Here is a 17,579-nt window from a genome sequence, read left to right on the forward strand (position 1 = left end):
AGGATTGTGAGGCTGGCGCTGGACCAGGCAGTGTTTTGTTCTGTTATACATAGGGTTGGTGTGAGTCGGAGCCAACTTGACGGCACCTAACAACAACTGAAAGGTTAGCAGTTTGATTTCTACCCAGAGCCGCCTTGAAATAAAGGCCTGGTCATCTACTTTTGAAAGGTCAGCCACTGAAAATCCTATGGAGTATAGTTCTGCTCTGTCACACATGAGGTCTCCATGAGTCAGAGCTAACTTGACAAGTTTGGTTTTTGGTTTTATCTCAAGGTATCACTGCATATCAAGAGCATCTCTGAAGAATAAGCAATGGATTCCTTGGATCATATGTTAACGGATCCCCTGGAACTGGGTCCATGTGGAGATGGCCATGGCACTCGTATTATGGAAGACTGCCTACTGGGAGGCACGAGGGTTAGTCTGCCCGAGGACCTTCTAGAGGATGTAAGCACTGACCTTGTCTCAGTCTTTTCCTTTTGTCTGTTTTCCCATAGGTGCTCTTCTAAATCTTTTTTACCCTCTACAGATTTCCAGTCTTTTGTACTCTTTTCACATTGTGGGTAGAATGATCTTGTATCTCTTTTTTTTTTTTTTTAAGTGTAAAGTCTATTTAATAGTCTAATTAAAGAATAAAGTATAAGTTACATCTTGCATGTTTAATAACATGTCACTATAGCTTGGTAATATGACATAAGCCCTGTTTTTTTAACACGATAGTCTCCAACAATTAAAAAATTTTATATTTCAAGAGCAGAATTATGTGTGTGCTTACATTAAAATGTTGCTGGGTAGTGCAAATGGTTAATAGCTCAACTGCTGCCTAAAAGGTTTGAACCTACCCAGAGGCATATCAGCAGAAAGGTCTGGTGATCTATTTTCTAAAAAGTCACAGCCTTGAAAACCCTATGGAGCACAATTCTGCTCTGCAACACAAGGGGTTACTGTGAGTTGGAATCAACTTGATGGCAGCTGGTTTGTTATTTTTCACATTAAAATGGTTACTCATGTTGAAGCATTAAGCAGAACCCAAACATAATCTCTGTCCATAGTAACCTTGGTTAAGTTAATGGTACATGCCATGGGATAGGATGTCAGCATGTTGTTGACCATGTTCATAGGCAGGATATATAATCATAGTTAAAGTGGATGTCATATATTGAGTCCTAGCTGTGTGCAAGGCATTGTGTATGTTCAAACACTGACAATTATTTTGTTTGTTTGTTTTGACATCTTGGTGTAGGTATAGAGAATAATATAAGGATCCCTGATGGTGCACAGTCAAGTGCTTGGCTAACTGAAAGGTGAATGGTTGAGACCTACTCAGCAGCTCCACAGGAGAAAGACTTGGTGATCTGCTTCTGTAAAGATTATAGCTAACAAAACCCAGTGGGGCAGTTCTACTCTGTCACACGGGGTTGCTATGAATAGATTCAACCAAAAGTTAACTAAACTCACTGCCATCAAGTTAATTCTGACTTACTGCAACCTACATTGGGTTTCTAAGGTGATAAATCTTCACAGAAGTAGATTATCCCATCTTCCTTGCGTGGAGCTGCTGGTGAGTTTGAACCGCCAACTTCTGGTTAGCCATCAAATGCCTTAGGCACTGCATCACCAGTCTCTTTATGGACTTGATGGCACTTAACAACAGAGAATAATATAGCAATACTTATTCTAGGCATCACTGAGTTGTAGGTGATAATTTCATTGTAGATAAAGTTGCAGCTGCCTTGTGCCCTTATCTAATCCCCCTCCAAGCCAAAGTAACAGCTGTACTGAAGTTGGTATATATCAGTCTCAACTATGCTTTCTTAGTTTTATATTCTCTTTCAGGTAAATCTCTTCGTTGTTCGTTTAGTCAGCCAATTGCTTGTTTTATTGAGTACCTGCTTTATGCCAGCCACTGAGTTAGATAATAGAAATACAGTGGTGAGCAAAAATAGGTTTGTAGGGAACTTTTGATTCATGCATGCAGAGGTGCCTAGGAGATAGTTGGGTTTCTGGATTGTCTCCTGCTTAACCCTTTAGTGGTTCTCCATTGCCTGTAGGATAAAGTCAAACTAATGTTTTTTAAGTCCCTTGGTATTCTGCTGCTCCTCCTGTCTGCTCCAGCCAAACAGTATCTGAACTCTGTTAATTAGGGGAAAAAAATAGGGAAATATATCACACATAAAAAGAGTGCATTAGTTATCTAATGCTGCTGTAACAGAAATACCACAACGGGTGGCCTTAACAAACACATTTACTTTCTCACAGTTTAGCCCTGGAAGTTCAAATGCAGATCTCTGGCTCTTGGGTAAGGCTTTCTTTGTCAGTTCTAGGGGAAGGTCCTTGACTTTTTACCTTCTGCTTCCTGGTTCCTTGGAGATCTCCATGTGGCTTGGCATCAGTCTTCCCTCATCTCTACTTCCTTTGCTTGTTTAATCTCTTTCATATCTCAAAAGAGATTGACTCAAAATAAGCCCTTCACAGATCCTGGCTCATTAACATAATAAAGACAACTCATTCCCAAATGGGGTTATAACCATAGGCAGAGAGGCTAGAATTTACAACACACATTTTTGGGGGGACATAATTCAGTCCATATCAGAGTATATAGAATGTTTATATATGTATGTTTTAAGCAGTAACAAAATGGATACCCATGTAGTTACTACATAGGTTAAGAAGTAGACCATCACCAATACCATTATTGTGTCTCATGTATCCCTCCCATCTCATCCTTTCCCCTGTAGGTAACTGCTATCTTTCTTTTGTATTGTTCTTTTGTTTTTATGGTTCTACTCTCCTAACATCTTTTTTTTTATCCCTTTACTCTCTTAAAGTACCACTTCCTCTGGTAGACTTTCTTTGACATTGTAAGTCTGGTGGGATGTGTGTTTCTTCTTTGTGCCTCTGTACTTATCTGCACTTACTATTCTACATTGAATTTGCTTAGTTGACCTCATACCAGAGAGTGTGTATGCCAGTCTAGCTTAGTACTTGGCACATAGAAGATATTCAATATATAATTATTGAATTAAATTTTTTTCTTTTTACTCTCAGCAGATGACCTCAACTCCAAGTTCATTCTTTCCCTATGTTAATTTTTTCCTGCCACGCAGTTTAATCTAAATTCAGATGTCTGATATCATACCCTGTGTTGGCAGAGATGGTTACCAAATGGTATTCTCTCTGCTGAGATCATCTGCCTCTGGATTATTATATATTGTTGGATAGAAAACTTTGATCTATACATAGTTTTTGCTAATCCCTAAATTTTGAGTTATTGAGTAAAGATCATTGGAATTTTAATTTGTTTTAAAACTTGTTTTTATTTTTCTGTTGTTTACATTTCTCCCACTTTTTCTAACTCTTTTAGCCTGAGATATTCTTTGATGTAGTCAGCCTCTCAACCTGGCAAGAAGTACTAAGTGACTCCCAACGTGAATACCTCCAACAGTTCCTGCCTCTCTTTCCTGAGGACAGTATTGAGCAGCAAAACCAGCTTATCCTAGCCCTGTTCAGTGGGGAGAACTTCCGCTTCGGAAACCCTCTGCACATTGCCCAGAAGCTTTTCCGAGGTCTGTGGCTCGTATTCTTTTTTAAAGGGAGGTGGGTGTGGGACACATTCACCAATGTGGATATCCCTTCATTTTATTTTGTGTGTTTATTTTCATGTATTGATTCAACAGAGTGGTTTTGTACAGCATTTCATTGCCTAGGCCACTCTTCCTTTTTTTATTTAATGAAATTTTATTGATGTATGTTCAAATATATATATAAATAGTAAACATGTTTCTCTTTAATAACAGTTTTTAATAATATAAACTCAATTATGTAGCCACTATGCAGATCACAAAATAGAATATTACCAGTACCCTTTTTAAAAATTATTAAAATTACTTTTTCGTTTGCTTTATTTTATATACGCACTCAGACATCCACACATCTTTCTTTTTTGCTACAGAAAATATGACACTTCAGTAGCAAGTACTTCAGGATGTGTATATCTTTTAAGAACAAGGGTATATTCTTACATAATCACAATCCTATTACACCCAAGAAATTTAACATTGAGCAAATAGTGCACTTGATTGCTCACCAGAAGGCTGGCAGTTCAAGCGCACCAGCCACTCCTCAGAAGGAAGGTTGGGCAATCTACTTCCGTAGTGATACCGCCTCGGAAACCCAAGGAGGGGTCGCTATGAGTCAGGGCCGACTCAACAGCACATAACAGCAACAACAATAAATATTAGTCCATATTCAGATTTTCTGTTGTTCCCCAAAATGTCCTTTGTAATAAAGTGATTATTTTTCCCTTTTAAATTGAGGATTCTGTCAACTTCTTGCATTTCATTTGAGTATTGTGACTCTTTAGCTCCTTGAATTTAGGACCCTTTGCTTTTTTTCTTTTTTTCTAAATCTTCCAAGACATTTTTGAAGAACCCAGGACATTTGAATTGTAAAATTTGTTACTTTTTAAGGACTTGTCTTTTTGTTTGCTCATGAAAACAAAAAATTGAAAGTTTTTGGCAAGAATACTACTTTGCAACTTCTTTCCCTCAGGAGGCACATAATATCAGTGTGTTCCATTGTTGGTAATGCCAGATTTGATCTTTTGATTAAGTGGTATCTGCCTCTTGATTGTAAGGATACTTTTTTGCTTTATAATTGAGAAGAAATCTGTGGGGTGATGATTAGGGACCCTGTGAACTTACTTCCCAAAAGTCTTTGTTTTTTGCATCCATCAGTTCTTGTGTGTGCAGTTGGGGATTCTAGAATGGGTTAGGACCACTCTTTTTTTCCCTTTATTTTATTTATTTTGTTGTTGAGAATTTACACAGCAATATACACAACTTAAGCAGCTGGTACATGTACCATTTGGTAATGCTGATTACATTCTGTGAGTTGTATAAACATTTTCATCCGTCTTTTCTGAGTTGTTTTTCCCTCATTAACATAAACTCACTGCCCCCTGCAGTTTCTGTGTCTTCAAAGTGGAATATTTGCTATTTAACACTTTAAAGAAGTCTTTTGCAGCAGAATTGCAGAGTTGAGTACATACTCTGAGGTCTTGACTATTGCTTCCACAACAATCCAAATAAAATTAAATCTCTGACAGCTTGAGTTCTTTCTCCCTTTATCATGATGTTGCTTATTGATTTACTTCTAAGATTTTTGGGTTTTTTTATGTTGAGATGTAATCCATATCGATCTTCATCAATAAGTGCTTCAGGTCCACTTTACTTTCAGCAAGCAAGGGTGTATCATCAGCATATAACAGGTTGTTAATGAGTCTTCTAATCCTGATGCCAAGTTCTTCGTATAGTCTAGCTTCTCAGATTATTTGCTCAGCATTCAGATTGAATAAGTATGTTGAAAGGATACAAGTCTGATGCCCACCTTTCTTAATTTTAAACAGTGCAACGTTCCCTTGTTGCTGTTTGAATGACAGCCTCTTGGTCTATATACATAAGCTTCCTCGTGAGCACAATTAAGTGTTCTGGAATTCCCATTCTTCCTGGTGTTATCCATAATTTGTTATGATCCACACAGTCAAATGCCTTTGCATAGTCAATAAAACACAGGTAAACATCTTTCTGGTATTCTTTGCTTTTAGTGAAGATCCATCCCCTGTCAGCAATAATATCCATTATTTCATGCCCTCTTCTGAATCCAGCTTCAATTTCTGGTAGTTCCTTATCGATGTACTGCTGCAACCATTTTTAAATTATCTTCAGCAAAATTGTACTTGCGTGTGATATTACTGATACTGTTCAATAATTCCACATTCTCTTGGATCACCTTTCTTTGGAATGGGCACAAATAAGGATCTTTTCCAGTCAGTTGGCCATATAGCTATCTTCCAAACTTCTTGGCGTGGATACACTGTTACCTAATACACAATCCACATTCAAATTTTACCAGTTGTCTCAACAAGCAGTTTTTCTTTCTCACCCATGTCCTTTAGTGAACATGTAATTTCCAAACCAGCAAATGCTGTTGAGTTCTCTTCTTGATCTTCCTGCAGCATTTAACACAAGACCACTTCTTTCATCTTGAAATTTTATTCCCTTTTCACTAGTGAGTCCTTTCTGTCCTGGTTTCTTCCTGTTTATTTGCCCCCTCCTTTTATTGTTAACCTCTTTGCCACTGAGTATTCCTGTTTCTGTTACTGTTCTTTAAGGGCCATCTTCTTATACTTACCTGTGTCCAGTCACCATCTCTTCATTAATGACTTTTGTCTGGACTACTTAAACTACAGCATCCACCAGCTGTCAGTGATCTTAAAACTTCATTGTTTATTTACCAATTTGCCTTAACTTAGGGTAAAGTTAATTCTGTTCGCCCCAGCTTACAAAGATTTATGTAATATGGCCCCTGCCCGGTTACCCAGCTTCACCTGGTACCATTCTTCCCCTTTTTCATTGTATTCTTGCTTAGTGCTAGTCAAAAATATTACATGAGCCACATGTTTAATTTTAAAATTCCTAGTAGCCTAATTAAGAAAAATAAAAACATGTAAAATTAATTTTAATATTATATTTTCCTTAGTCCATTATGTCCAAGATATTACCATTTCAACAGAGGTACAGTAATTCTACTCTGTACACATAAAATCACTGTAAGTTGAAATCCACTTGACACCACATAGCATTTAATGGCTATTGAAAAGTGAGGGAAACTAAAGACAGAAAAAAAGTAATTCAGAGGCAAAGAAGTAGGATATTTGTCTGTTTTCTGTATGTCAAACAGCATCAGAGCATTAAACTCTTGGCTATCTTCTTGATGGTCAAATTTCCTATTTCCATGCAGTAGACATATAACGTGCTGATTAAGAGCTTGGACTCTGTAGCTGATCTACCTGAGTTCAAAGCTGGTTTCACTCTATTTAATCTGTAATTTATTTAATTTGTTTTTGCTTCAGTTTCTTCATTTGTAGAAAGGGGAGTTAATAGTACCGATTTCATGCTGTGAAGATTGTATGAGTTAATATATGTAGGGTCCTTATGTGCCAGGTACTGCTTCAGTGTTTGCTACTATTTTTAATTATCTTAGATATTTAAGGTGGCTGTTGTTGTTATGTGCTGTCGAGTCATCTCCGACTCATAGCGACCCCTCCTTGGGTTTCAGAGGCAGTATCACTAGGGAAGTAGATCACCCAATCTTCCAAGGAGTGGCTTGTGGGTTTGAACCGCTAACCTTTTGGTTAACAGTCAAGTGCCTTTGGCACTACGCCACCAGAGCTCCCTTACAGTGGCTAAGGAAGAAAAAATAAATAAAATAGCTGTCTTGTGATTTTAACTCTTATTCTAGTTGTCCAAGATTAGCTATTCAATCTTTACCCCTCAGTTGTCATCATAACATATTTTCTCAAATTTAATATGTTCCAGATGGATCTATCTCAGACTTCCTTATTTTAGGAGATAGTAACAGTTGTTCATGTCCAGTAATCCAGGTAGCATATTAGATTGACCTCTTTCTTCTCTTTTGCCCTAGCATCCAAGATATCAGCAGGTCTCATCTTTGTACGTCAAAAGTATATCTCAAGTCTCTCTCCTTCCATTCATTTAAGCACTGTTTTTTATTCAGCTAAAATGTGCCAGGCATTTTTTGAGGTTTAGGAGATAAAGTAATAATCTTATATTTTAATAGCTAGAAACAGGTTAGATGATAAGCAAGTGCGATATAGAATAAAGAAGAGTAAGGGGGCTGAGTATTGTGAAGGGAGCTGTTTTACATACATTTCTCAGGCAAGGCATCTCTGATGAAGTACATTTGAACAGGGACTTAATGAAGGTAAGACAAGCTGGCGATGAAAATACTCTGTGTGTGTTTGGAAGGGAAGCACTGCAGGCAGTTGTTGATGTTAGATGCTGTCGAGTCAGCCCCAACTCATGTTGACATTGTACAATAGAATGAAATACTGCCTCGTCGTGCTCCATCCTCACAATGCTTGCTATACTCAAAGTCATTGTTGCAGCCACTGTGTCAATTCACTCATTGAGGGTCTTTTCCTTTTTCACTGACCCTCCACTTTTTTTTTTTTTTTTTTTCCTCCTGGCTCACTACAGGCAGAAGGAGCGTTAAATACAGTGGCTTGGAGAATGTAGGCTATATATGGCCTACTCAGGACACCACATGGAGGCTGGTATGGCTAGAGTGGGATGGGCAGAAGTGAGAGTGATGGGAGGTGAAGTCAGAGATTGTAGGGAACAGATCGTAAAGTGCCTGGCATGCCATCTTTAGGACCTTGCCTTTTATTCTGAATGTGGAGGGAAGCCGTTGGACCAAACCACCATTGTCTGTCACTGGGACCTCCTGTAGTCTTGCTCCCATTCATATCATTTTCCCACTTTAAAACCTTCAAATACCCATTGTACTTAGAGTAAAATCCGAAGTCCATGCCATGATGCACAACTTTTTCCTGTGATTTGATCCTGCTTACCTTCCAAGGTTATGTGCTATTCCTCCTCAGTAAAAATGTACTCTGCTTTAGTCTTAAAGACTTTTCTTCAGTTTTGGGAACATGCCTCAAGGCATTAGCACATGCTATTTCCTCTTTCTGGAATAGAATTTTCCCCATTTTTATTTCTATTTTTTTTGGTTCCCTTTTATTTTTCTCCCAGTTTTCCATTTTGAAAAATTTCTAACATAGAAAATGTTTGGAACTAGAAGTACAGTAAAACATATGTTGTAACCATTTTACCCTAATTTCTTTAGTCAGATCTCATGTATCTTTTTAGAGATTCCTTCCTTGATTTAAAGGAGCCCTTGTGACACGGTGGTTAAAGCACTCATTTTCTGACTGAAAGTCAGTGGTTGGAGCCCACCACCTACTCTGTGGAAGAAAGATGTGGTAGTCTTCTTCCATAAAGATTTACAGTCTTGGGAACCCTGTGGAACAGTTCTGTCCTGTAGGGTCACTACAAGGCATCTCAATTGCAGTGGATTTTATTTTGGTCCCTGATTTAAACTTTTTCCTCTTTCTCTACAAGGAACTCTTGTGGTGCAGTGGTTAAGAGAGTTGGCTGCTAACCAAAAGGTCGGCTGTTTGAACCCACCAGCCAATCCACAAGAGAAAGAGAGCAGTCTGCTTCTATAAAGATTTATAGCCTTGGAAACCCCATGGGGCAGTTGTGCTCTGTCCTATAGGGTCTGTGGGGGTCAGAATCAACTCAATGGCAGTGGGTTTTTAGTTTGTTTTTTTAATTAATTAAAAAAATTATTTCAAGTTAATTTCCTTTTAGTACTTAAAGAGAATACTCATCTGTTAATGTATTTTAATACATTATTAAATACATAATACATAATCTGTTAATGTATCTTCCATTTGACTGTAGTTTTCACAAGGACATGGATTATGTTTTTTTCCACCAAGTACAGAATTTAACACATTTTAAGCACACATTAACTAGTTGTTTACTAATCATATATAAATATATCTCTTTTTTTATTTTAAGATGGCCACTTTAACCCTGAAGTGGTCAAATATCGGCAACTATGCTTCAAGTCACAGTATAAACGATATCTCAACTCTCAGCAGCAGTATTTCCATCGGCTGCTGAAACAGATTCTTGCTTCCCGGAGTGTAAGTAGTATTGGGAACTGGATATAAAATATGGGCAGTGAATTAAGAGATTCCATGACTTAAGTAGTTCAGAATGCCAACAATTAAATCATGGCACAATTATAACTTAGTTTTTATGATTCTTATGATCAATTTTTAGATTAATCCTGATTTCAGAGATGTTAAAATATGGGAGGAAAAATGTGCATCTTAAAATTGATGAGATAGAGTAACTTCAGTATTTACTAAGATAAACAAGTAGATTTTAGACCCCTAGTGGGTTATTAGGAGCTCTGGTAGCATAGTGCGTAAGGTACTTGACTGCTAACCAGAAGGCTGGTGGTTCAAACCCACTAGCCACTCCTCAGAAAGAAGATGGGGCAATCTACTTCCATAGTGATACTGCCTTGGAAACCCAAGGAGGGTCGCTATGAGTGAGATCTGACTCGAGGGCACATAACAACAACAACAACAACAAGAAGTGGGTTATTATGAAAACTCACTGGAATTGATACATAAGTGTATGCAAGCCTCATAATGCCCTGATGGATATGAAGTACACTAAGCTAGATGGCCTCCTAGGTCTATACCAGCCAGGTAATTCTTAGAGGCAATAATCTTTAATTGTTTAAACTTTGGTGTGGAAATACTTGGATGTATAGTAAAATAAGTGTTCATTCTTTGTGGAATAGGTTACTCAGATTTGGGATTTTTCACCATGTAATAATCAATCTAGGCCTTTTTTATTTGAACATACTCATGCTTCTTTATGCTCTGGGGGGAGTGAGTTGAGTTTGTTAAGCACCGTGGCACAATGTAGACTTATAGTTGGATATTAAGGTGTACCACCTTTGATCTCTTCTAGGATTTGCTAGACATGGCCCGAAGGAGTGGCCCAGCCCTTCCCCTTCGGCAGAAGCGCCCTTCCCCATCCTGCACCCCTGAGGAGCGGGAGTGGCGGACCCAGCAGCGCTATTTGAAGGTCTTGAGGGAAGTGAAGGAAGAGTGTGGTGACACAGCTTTATCATCTGATGAGGAAGGTGAGTGTGTATGAGCCCTTGGGGTGGCAACATCTGGCAACTATTGTCGAGTTGGAGCCAGTGGTAACAGCAAAGAATCCCTCAAAGTAATCTTGTGTGGTGGGTGGATGGTGGAACTCAGAAACCCTTGGTCTTTGGGTCATTGAGACATTCCTGTTAAGAAGTGACTACATACATTGTTTATACCTTGATACTTAAGTGGCATTGGAGTTTAGGTCAGAATCTGTCGGACAAATCCCTGCATGGCAGGGTTCTTTCCACAATAGGCTTGTCTGGTCCTATTGTGCCACTTGAGAGAACTGCTTTTCCCCTTACAGGAGAGTAGTAGTGACTGTTGGCCTGCTGCAATGCGACCCATCACTCTGTTGACGCCTCTCTTCCTGGAAGAGCTGTTTAAGTGACCTAAGTGTGCTCCAGTCCATCTGGGGAAGGGTCAGAAAGGAATGTGGAACCCTGGCCTCCATGTGGATGGCTTAGCCTTGTTGAACCCAAATGGCCACTTACCCAATCTCCCCTATTGGAGTCCACAGCCACGTTGGATTTACAAGAAAAATTTTCTTTTGAAGATCTCAGCTCATGGCTTCCGAGCTCTCCAGCGTGTTCTCCTAGTCCTGCGGTGCCCCTCAGGGTGGTGCCCACACTTTCAACCATGGATATGAAAACTGCAGGTGAGGACTGAGTTGATAAATTGACACTCAGGGAAATCAGAATGTAGATCTGAGAACTTCCTTAGAGGGAGGTAGATACTGAAGTCTTACCTGCCAGGAATACAAAGCAATGTTGTTCTGAACTGAAAGAATTTGGCAAAGTTTTTTTTTACCACTCCACTTATTTACATGTAGGCTATTTCCCAGAGTATAAGTAATGTTGGGAACTAGATATAAAATGTGGGCAGTGAACTCAGAGATTTCATGACTTTAAGAAGTAGTTCAGAATGTCAACGATTAAATCATGGCACAGTTATAGCTTGATTATTATGGTCAATTTTAAGATGTATCCTGATTTCAGAGGTGTTAAAACATTGGAAATAATGGGCATTCTAAAATTGATAGAGTAGCTTCAATATTTACTAAGATAAGTGGATTTCAGACCCACAGTGAGTTACTAAGAAAAATAATTTGCTCTGGAATTGGTGTGTAAGTGTGCACAAGCCTCATAGTGCCCTGAGGATATGAAGTACACTAAGCTAGATGACCTCCCAGATCTGGACTTTCCATTTTTAAAAACACTTCCTTAGGAGCTAACCAGCTGGTATTTGGGCTAAGGAAAGCAGAATGTGATATCTTAAAATAGCAATGCTAAGGAATAATAATGGAACAAGAGCTCATAACTACAATCATAGCAATTCCTTAAAATGTCTAGGAAATTAAAGAAGAATTTATATTCAGCATAGGAACAAAAGAATATTAACAACCTTTAACATGTTTTAGGACCAGCTAAGTAACTAATCATTGTTACTGATCATTGTATAGGAAAGTTTAAGTGTTACTTCTGTAACCATTTCAAGGTTTTCGATACTTGTATTACACAGGAATCAGAAGGGAAACATAGAAAAATTTTACCTTTGCATATCACAAGTGACAAGAAAAATAACACATTTGAGCATTGTGGCAGAGAATGATATAGTCCATGTGATTTGGTTCATTTTCTCTCAGATAAAATAGAACTGGGGGACAGTGACCTGAAGATAATGTTAAAGAAGCACCATGAGAAGCGGAAACGTCAACCAGTAAGATGGGGCAGGGTGGCCACTAGTTATTAGTTTGCTATCTCTGGAGTAGATATCCTGAAGAGCACATGGATAGTCACTACTACAGCAGGAGCAACCAGAAAGGCTAGTTAACATCAAAGTTGTGAGACACTGACAAGTGCTCTAACTTTATCAGATTTAATCCTTACAACAACCCTGGGAAATACATGATCATTACCTCCATTTTGCCAGTGCTCAGAGGGGTTAAGGAGCTTGTTTGAGGTCCTATAGCCAGTAAGTATCAGAGTTAAGAGTCAATCTTGTGCTTGTTAAACATTTTTACTGTTCCTGTTACTTTGCTTTACCAAATTAAGGTAGAGGCACTAAAGCCAAGCCAGAGATATAGCAGAGAAAGATGGTATCTTTTCAGGAACAGAAAAGAGTCCATCTATGACAGGCTAAGACACTTGCCTGCTAACCAGACGGCTGGAGGTTCAAACCCATCAGCCACTCCTCAGAAGGAAGGTTGGGCAATCCTACTTCCGTAGTGATACTGCCTCGGAAACCCAAGGAGGGGTCGCTATGAGTCGGGTTTGACTCGACAGCACATAACAACAACAACAACATGACAGGGGTTATGTAACAAGAGTCCCGTGTTAGCATTCAGAACTGTTTCATCTCTGTCTTTTCACTTAGCAACTGTATGATCCTGGGAAAAATCCCTTAACATCTCTGAACTCCACTCTCTTTGTACAATGTAATAATACTTGACAAGACTGTTGGAAGAGCACATGAAATAAGGACTCTGAAAGAGCTTTGTAAACCATAAAATTTCATACTTAAAAGATTCAAACTGAGTTTTCCTGTGCACCATTGTGAAGAGCAGTAGTTTTTAATCTCTCTTTTTAATTCAACATGATTCTTCAAATGCATCTGATACGTTACTGTTTTTGTTAGGTAATTGGCAAAATCACCATCAGTTAGCTCCCTTTTGAGCCCCCCATGACTAAATCTCCAAATATCACATCTAGGATCACCCGGACCTCTTAACAGCAGACCTGACTCTTAACGACATCATGACTCGAGTAAATGCTGGTCGGAAGGGCTCTCTGGCAGGTACTTGGCCATATGGTGTCTCTAAGTGGCTTTCATGTGACTTGGGTGTTAAATCACATGATTCTGTATGAATACAGCCTTCTTGCTGATAATTTATTTTGTTACTGCTTCTTACGGATTTATAAGATGGGAAATGAATAAGATGTGAAATGAATAACAAATCTATACCATACTCTTTAATAAAAAGTGTTTAAAAAAACTGTAAATCGAGCCTGGTGGAACCACTGAGACTATGGCCCCTAGCTGCCCTTCAGGTCTGGAATTGAACCCACACCTGTGGTTGCCAGCCAGACAATGTACGGGCATGTGAGTTAAACATTTACCTCAAGTAGGTACACGCCCTAGAGAGAACAATCATGGGAGAAGGAAGGGCTGCTTATGCACAGGGAGACAGCTCAGGGCGCAGGAGAGTATGTAGGGGGGATGGTCACTGGGAAGAGGTAACTATGGGGAGGAAGTGGGAGGGGAGCTGTTGCATTGTGGTAAACTGTGGTCAATGACATGAGACAAAGTATATGTGAAGTGCTGTATGGAAAGTGAATTTGCTCTGTAAATCTTCACCCAAAGAAAAAGAAAAAGAAAAAGAAAAAAAAAACTATAACTCACTTGTTGGATTTGGTAATTAAAATGTAAATGTCTTATTATTGAGATTTTTCTTTCTTTTATTGGTGTGCCTTGGGAAAATGGTATTCAGGTAAGACCCTCCATTTCCTGATGTAGAAATTTCAGTTCTGTTACTTGTGTTGCTTTTTCTTCCTAGCTCTATATGACTTGGCTGTCCTTAAAAAAAAGGTTAAGGAAAAGGAGGAAAAGAAGAAGAAGAAACTGAAAATGATTAAATCGGAAGCAGAGGATCTGGCTGAACCCCTAAGCAGTACTGAGGGACTCCCATCTCTCTCACAGGCCCCATCTCCACTGGCAATACCTGCTATCAAGGAAGAGTAAGTGAGCAGCAGAGGATTGCAGCTAAAGGGTAAAAAGTTAAACTGAGGGGTGTACAGTGCTCTTTGCCCTGGTCCTTGCTGTGTGCATGCTTGAATTAGATGACGTTATGGTAAGCATGTAGCCCCTAAGTCCCAGAGATCTTGCTAGGAAAAATAAAGAATGTCCTTTAGGAGGCTTGGAGGGCCTGAACCATAGAGGGATGTGTTCATGGCCTTTCTGGTTATTGTATTTTTCTTCCCTCATTAGGCCTCTTGAAGACCTCAAACCTTGCCTTGGAATCAATGAAATATCTTCCAGCTTCTTCTCTCTCCTATTAGAAATCTTGCTGCTAGAGGGTCAGGCTAGCCTTCCTATGGTAAGAGTTTGGGAAAAATCAGGTGTTCACTGAGGTTTTCAAATCTTAGAAATCTTTAATAGTCTAAAGCTTGAGAAGCAGAACTCTGGGTTTCTTTCAAAGCTCTGCAGCCAACTTGCTTTGTGACTTGGGTAAATTTTGGGCACAGTATACCCGAGCTTGCCTGGCATATCTGTGCAGGTGGTGTAGAGTAGAAACCTGACTGGTTTCTGCTTTTACTTTCCTTCAGCTAGAGGAGCGAGTTTTGGATTGGCAGTCATCTCCAGCCAGCTCTCTCAATAGCTGGTTCTCTGCAGCCCCTAACTGGGCAGAGTTAGTGCTACCGGCCCTGCAATATCTTGCTGGAGAAAGCCGAGGTAAGGTGCTTTTTTCTGTAGGGTCAGGTTTTATTTTTCTCCTTTTGTCTAATTCTTACAGTAAACTGCAGCTTTTCTGGTTAATCCTGATACACTGCGAAACATTCCAGTGCAGTCTCAGAGCTCAAGGGTCTCAGCTGTTATCCACGTGTGGCTCTAGATGCAACTTTTGTCAGGGTTCGTGGAGAGGGGAGCACTTCTCTGACCTATATGACTTGTTTATATAATCTGTATCCTTGCAGCTGTTCCTTCCAGTTTCTCTCCATTTGTGGAATTCAAAGAGAAAACCCAGCAGTGGAAATTGCTTGGTAAGTAGTTCATATTATCTACTTATAGCAGTGGATTTTCATTTTCTCCCCCCTGCTGCATTTCTTTTGCATTCCAGTAAGTAAAGTTCTGCATTGGAAAAAAAAGCAGTACTAAACCTTGGTTTGTGCAGTAAAGTCATCTTTCAAGACCACTTTCATACTCTTAGGGTATGGGTTTCACCTCCCGTTGGACTTTGCTCACCAAAGCTGAGGTGGAATATCACTTCTATTAAGAAGTAGTCTGCTGATGGCTCGATTTAACTGTGAAGGTATTTAAAATAGCTTCCACATTTATATTAACCACCTATGGGTATAGGAGTCCTGCTGGCACAACAATTAAAGCACTCAGCGGCTAACCAGAAGATAGGTGGTTCATACTCACTCAGCAGCTCCATGGGAGAAAGACCTGGTAGTCTGTTCCTGTAAAGAGTACAGCCAAGAAAACCCTATGGGGCAGTTTACTCTGTCATTTGCTTCACTATTAGTCTAAATGAACTTGATATGCCTAACAACAGCAATGGTTTGGGGTAGCCTTTATAATGAAATGATTGCTTTACTTTTCTGAAAATGGGCTTTGGTATTGAGATGATAGGCAACAAGATACTATACAGCCCTAAATAAGCTATTTCTAAAGACCAAGGTCCTCATTTTTGCCTTAAATTTATAAAGCCCCACTTCATGTATAAGTTGTAATAACATTACTAAAGTAACTTGGTGAATACTAAGTGGTGATGGTAGCAAGAAGAGAAATTGAATGTTTATTTCCTGTTGAAGTTCACAAACCCATCCCATTGATCTCTCTCGAGTGGTCTGTAAAGAGGTAAATGGCAAGAAGGTTATGAAAGCAGTACACTCATTGATTCCTTATAGCATTTATTGAGCTTCTACTAGATGTCAGGCACTGTATTAGGTGCTAGAGGATATAATGGTTTGTAAGCCAGATAGTGATCTCCCCTCATGGGACTTAGTCTGTTTGGGAAACAAATGTTCATTGAAATGAAACAACAAATTGATACATTATGTAAAGGAAAAGTGCCAGGAAGGATGGGAGTTTGTAATGAGGAATTGATTAGTCTGGAGAGTTAGGAAGGACTTCCCTGAGGAAGTAACATTTGGACAGAGATATTAATGATCGTTATATCATTTGTTGTATCAGAGATATAATGAGTAGTTAACTACTCGACTACTAGCTGAAAGTTCGGTGGTCGAACCCATCCAGTGGTGCCTCAGAAGACATGCTTGGCAGTCTGCTTCTGAAAGGTCACAGCCTTGAAAACCCTATGGAATAGTTCTAGTCTGCATGCATGGGTTACCATGAGTCAGAATTTGACTCAATGCAAAAACAATAACAGTAGTAGTTCTTTGTTTAACTTTTTGAGGAATTGCCAATCTGCTTTCCACAGTGGCTGTTGTGCATTCCTACCAGCAATGAACAAGGGGTTCTGTTTTCTCTACATCCTTACCAGTGCAGTTATTTTCCATTTGTTTGTTTTTTATCTTAGCCATCCCTAGTGGGAATGTGAGGTCTTTTGCAGTAGATTTGCCCAATGCAGTATGTTCTTTGGTTTCTTGACTGTGGCTTCCATGGGTATTGCTTGTGGACGCAAGTAAAATGAAATCCTTGACAATTTCAGTCTTTTCTTCATTTATCCCATGGCTTATATGTCCAGTTGTGTGAGGATTTTTCTTTTATGTTGAGATGTAATCCATGCTGAAGGCCGTAGTCTTCATTTTCAGTAAATGTTTCAAGTCCACTTAACTTTCTCATCAAGCAAGATTGAATCATCTGCATTTGCAAGGTATTAATGAGTCTTATTCAATCCTGAAGTCACATTTTTCGTGTAGTCCAGCTTCTTGGACTATTTGCTCAGCATACAGATTGGTAAGTATGGTGAAGGGATACAACATTGACATACACTTTTCCTGATTTTAAACCACAAAGTATTCCCTAGTTCTGTTAGAATTACTGCCTCTTGGTCTATGTATAGGTTCCACATGAGTACAGTGGAGTGTTCCAGAATTCCCATTCTTTGAAATGTTACCCATAATTTGTTATGATCCTGCAAAAACGGCAAGGAGGCCACATGTTCTGACCTCCTCTAATCTCACAAGAGGAAGACAGCAGTAACCCAAGGCCTATTACTGCAAGGCCAAACATGCTGCCTCCCTCCAGCCCTTTCACCAGCCATTCCTCCCAAAGCAACCACCACCTC

The 17,579-nt window shown here is 39.3% G+C and overlaps 1 protein-coding gene across 1 annotated transcript in view; it reads left to right on the top strand.

The window, feature by feature from the left end:
• Positions 1-312: 312 nt before the first annotated feature.
• Positions 313-17,579, top strand: part of NFRKB (nuclear factor related to kappaB binding protein) — a 55,308-nt gene continuing 38,041 nt past the window's right edge. The window contains exons 1-11 of the mRNA XM_007955187.2: positions 313-447; positions 3,365-3,566; positions 9,450-9,577; positions 10,422-10,596; positions 11,163-11,264; positions 12,252-12,325; positions 13,318-13,402; positions 14,163-14,343; positions 14,594-14,702; positions 14,932-15,058; positions 15,301-15,366. Coding sequence (XP_007953378.1) covers positions 313-447; positions 3,365-3,566; positions 9,450-9,577; positions 10,422-10,596; positions 11,163-11,264; positions 12,252-12,325; positions 13,318-13,402; positions 14,163-14,343; positions 14,594-14,702; positions 14,932-15,058; positions 15,301-15,366 — 1,384 coding nt within the window. The remainder of the gene's footprint in view (positions 448-3,364; positions 3,567-9,449; positions 9,578-10,421; positions 10,597-11,162; positions 11,265-12,251; positions 12,326-13,317; positions 13,403-14,162; positions 14,344-14,593; positions 14,703-14,931; positions 15,059-15,300; positions 15,367-17,579) is intronic.

Source organism: Orycteropus afer, unplaced genomic scaffold (assembly GCF_000298275.1).
Source record: "Orycteropus afer afer isolate SDZICR_OR568_19922 unplaced genomic scaffold, OryAfe1.0 scaffold00493, whole genome shotgun sequence".
Lineage (NCBI taxonomy): Eukaryota > Metazoa > Chordata > Mammalia > Tubulidentata > Orycteropodidae > Orycteropus > Orycteropus afer.